The 4,396-nt window shown below is 39.2% G+C and overlaps 1 protein-coding gene across 1 annotated transcript in view; it reads right to left on the reverse strand.

The window, feature by feature from the left end:
* The window catches only part of LOC126401759 (inactive dipeptidyl peptidase 10-like), a 51,629-nt gene that overhangs the window by 21,875 nt on the left and 25,358 nt on the right, over positions 1-4,396 (reverse strand). The window contains exons 5-7 of the mRNA XM_050063242.1: positions 3,358-3,432; positions 1,154-1,206; positions 969-1,050 (exon numbers count right to left, since the gene is read on the reverse strand). Of these exons, the coding sequence (XP_049919199.1) occupies positions 969-1,050; positions 1,154-1,206; positions 3,358-3,432 (210 nt within the window). The remainder of the gene's footprint in view (positions 1-968; positions 1,051-1,153; positions 1,207-3,357; positions 3,433-4,396) is intronic.

Raw genomic sequence — 4,396 nt, forward strand, 5'->3', positions numbered from 1 at the left:
TGTCATCCTGGTCAATGTCAAGTTGTCATTATAAGGACATCCCAAACAAATTTAATGTCAACTTGTCATGACAAAGACAACTTCTGGTAATGTCACTTTGATTAATGTCAAGTTGTCATAATCAAGACAACCCAAACAAATTTAATGTCAACTTGTCATTACAAAAACCGAATGACACTTGACAGCAGTCATAAACATTTAGGAAATGTACATAATGTTTATGTAAGTTCATGACAGTGTCATGTCACCCTTATGTAGATACCTTCAAGTAAAGTGTTACCAACAAGACTAAGTGATTGAGGCAGCAGCAGACCAGCAGCTCCTGTGTTCAGCAAGGTCAAACTACTGTTCTTGTCAATGGAATCTGGTTTTGAAAAGAGCATAGATTAGTTTTACTTTTAGTTCAGTTCCGCATCAGAGAGGGCTGGGTTTGTGACTGAACATACGACTGGATAAATGAGATTTGGATTTGGACGAGTTTGTTAACAGATGTTTTCTATGTCTAATTGACATACAAATGGTCATTTGAGGGTGATGTATTTCTTTAAAAGTTACACTACCAGAAAACAATATTGGAATAAATTATTTTTCCAGAGACCTTCTTCTTCTACATCTACTCCTCTCCAGGAAATTATGATGAAAAGTGTAACCTATACTGACTCGACTAATAAGTCTGCTGCAGAGGTCCTCACTCATGTGTATAATAGGCACCCTGAGAGTAATGTAATGTAAAAAGTGTCACAGCGTGAATTAGGTCAGAGGCAGAGCACACGGTAAAAAACAGACAAACAGGCAGACGCAGCACAGTGTGGATGTAAACAGAGTCTATACTGTAAACTATAACAAGGAGAAGAAGAAGAAGAAGAAGTCCCTGCAGAGAGGCGAGGCTGCATGAATTCATAAAATGACAGCGAGGAGAGAAGATGGAGAAGCAACAGAAAGACTGGATCGCATTAACAAACACTCACCAGCTGCTGTCCTTGTCTTCCCCAAGCTGCATGTTGGAGCACTGCGTTGTGAACCTCCGGAGGGTTGAGCTCCCTTACCTCCCTGATGCAAAAACACATATACAGTATATATTATACATAACAGCCACCGTCTGTTTCTGAATGCCACCGTGAGCATGCATCAGGTGCTGAAATGCCTTGCTTACCTGGTGTAGATGTTGTAAACAATGTAGGACGCTGTGTATGAATATCTGTACATCTGCAACGAGAGTTCATCATATAATGCAAACAGTGATCTATTTCTGATGCCTCATGGCAATGTCAGAATTTATAACAGTTTATCTTTCGTCAAGAAAACGACAAAAAATACCAAACATAAGACATCTGTATCAGATTTTTGTACACGAACTCACCCCTACATTATACACTAAAAAAAATACTGGACAGGAACTGTAACCAAATAACGGCCTGGTGCAGGTCGGGTTCAAAAAATAAAATAAAAGCCTTGAGCAAATAGCCGCCTGGTTCTTTTAAACGCCTGGGGTCAAAATCGATTTTGTGAAATAAACACCCGGGCTACTATTTGGAAAAATACAGTAATTGAAACCATAAAATATCTCCATACTCCTCGTCCGTCACTTCACCTGAGCCTCCCTTGGCATATGGGTGAGTAGATAATGGCTGAATTTTCATTTTTGGGTGCGCTATCCCTTTAACCCCTGAGGTCTTAGAACACAGCTTGACCATCTTTTCCAATTTGTTCTTATTTTTGAGACTGAGATGGCCGAGCCAACAAATGACATTAAAAGAAAGAACAGATTCAATAAATTCATTTCTAGCTGTGGCAGTGTGTTATTTACCTAAGTTGGCTGATGCTATGCTAGCTTTATGTGCACATAGGGCAGCAAAATGTGATGTTAAAATGGGGCTCAGACATTGATCAGAAGCATAAATATTTTAAAGACCAAATACAAATTTTAGATGACGTTCAGTTGAGGTGCTTTCAAGCAGACACACAAGCCTGTGAGCAACTGTATATTTGGCACCAGTTTGTTCCAGCTCTACCTGACGTTTACACTGAATTAAATATTTACACTCCACTACATCAAATGAAAACATGTCTCATGTATCATTTCATACTAACTTCCCCAAATTCAGACATACCTAAAGAAAGTCAAAGCCAAAGAATCCCTCACAACCACCTTCCCTGCACCCATTCAACTGAGAGCAACTAAACTTCTCAGTGAGTCCTTTTAGTCGTACCTCCAGGGGATTGCACGTTGCCCTGGCAACAAATAAAAGTGGAGTGCAATCAATTAAGCTTTAATATGCAGAGAATGAAGTGAAATGTGCAGATCATAATGCTCAAGAAATCAATGTGTCTATATATATACACAGAGGGTTTTTAAGGTGCACACTTGCAGGACACACAGACGTCCTCCTCTGGTTTCTAAACCGGAGCCTGGATGCATCTGTTTGCAAACAAATCTAAAAATCAATGGAGGAGGCCTTGACTGTGAGGAGAGACGAAAGCCTCACTATGGATGACTGAGTAATAACACACAGTGCACACACACTATGCCTGGAAACACTGAAGTGAAAATGCACAAACCCACACACATATAAAAGCTAGCAAAACAGAAACACAACAAATAAATCCACACCTGTTCAGTGCAGGTGGTGCAATTTGTTTTGTTTGTGTGAGCGCGGAGAATTCTTGCCTCCTCAACTGCTGGTGTGCGCTCGGTCCAGCCCTCGACTACGAATCATCCGAATTATCCAAAAAGCATCAAAGCTTATCTTTTCAATTCAACTCAATTCCAATTTGCAACTTGCATTGTTTTGTTTTATATATATTTTTCCTCTCGTGCTAATAAATAAATAAATAATATATAAATTGTTTACATATTTTGCTGACTGTTAAAATGCACCAGACAAATAAGCTTTGCTCCTGTAATGTGTTTACATATTTTGCTCATTTAAAATAATTTTTTCTGTTGCTGCCCCTTTAATGTGAAAGTTTCATTTTAATATAAGTTTTTGGCTGTTAACATTTTAGTATGATAAGGAAGTTACAACATTTAGTGAAGTTATTTCAGTGTATCTATTTTTTTGGACATTTCACAGCGCTTAAAAAAATATCGCGATATTTATCGTTTACCGTGATAATTTGGTCACTACAATCGAGAAATTTTCCATATCGTTACATCCCTAGTTTGTGCATGCACATGAGTGAGTGACAGCTCCCTTGAGTGTTGCACTGGAGCACGATGTAAGTAACAGCCTGCCAGGAAATAAACAAAAGGCAAAAAGTGTGGCCGCAAATAAAAAACAATGCTTTTGTGATCAATAACGTAAACATGTTTACACACAGATTTGATTCAAGGATGCGTTTTCATTCAAAACTCACCTGTTTGACGTCGTAGGCGAAGAGCGCGTACTTCAGATCTGCAGAGAGCGAGTACTTTACCACCTTGAAGGCCACCTAATAAAGAAGAAAAATAAGCTGAACCACAGAAGGTCTCCAGACTTTTCTTTACCCAACAATGGCCCCTCAAAGATGTGTATTGACGTAGTTGCACAAACAAACTGATAAAGTAGTGCAAAGCAAAAGCAGAAACTGAAGGCAAGCAGTGTAATGCAATAAAGAAGTAAATGATGAGAGGATTAAGCAGATAAAATAACACACTGGTGAATATTCAAAAATTACTTAGACATAATAAATATTCGGCTAGGTTTACCATGTTTAATATCTTAGTTTGAGTGAGTTAGCATGCTAACATTTGTACTAAACACAAAGTAAAGCTAAGGCTAATGAGTTTTAGCAGGTAGTTTGGTCAAAATACTCCACCGGGACATCGTTTAGCGTCTGTGTGAGACACACCAGGCTTTCCACCAACTGTATTGTAAACCCATCCGCATCATTATTCGACGCTCAAAGCAACAGTTGGAGTTTAAAGAGCGTGAAAGTCCACTCAGGGCACTAAAACCTGACTTTGTCCCAGGAGTCCCGTGCTCAAGATCAACAGACAACAACATTGGTAGAGGTGTTTGTGCCACTAGAAGCCTAAACCGAACTGCCTACCCCTTCTTAACACTGACCCCTTCTGCGTCAAGACTCAACGCTAAAGGCCATCCCATGCAGCAAGATATGACAAGTAGTGATGTGATCACACTGAAATACATTTGTGGAGTTCTTTTGTTTGTTTTTTGTTTTCACTGTAACCCACAGAATCATGATGCGTTTACTTGCCCTGTCTGTCTGAATTAATGATAACTAGTCGATACCCAGTGAGTACAGCATACTATACCATGACTTAGTCATACCAAACATTGGTTTTGAAGCATTTTTCTGTTGTTATAGCGCCACCCAGTTGCCAGTTAGAGTTAAATTTCTCCAGTCACCTTGAGGCGTCCTGTTCTACATATCTACCAAGTTTAGTAAAAAT

This window comes from Epinephelus moara, chromosome 15 (genome assembly GCF_006386435.1).
Source record: "Epinephelus moara isolate mb chromosome 15, YSFRI_EMoa_1.0, whole genome shotgun sequence".
Classification (NCBI taxonomy): domain Eukaryota; kingdom Metazoa; phylum Chordata; class Actinopteri; order Perciformes; family Serranidae; genus Epinephelus; species Epinephelus moara.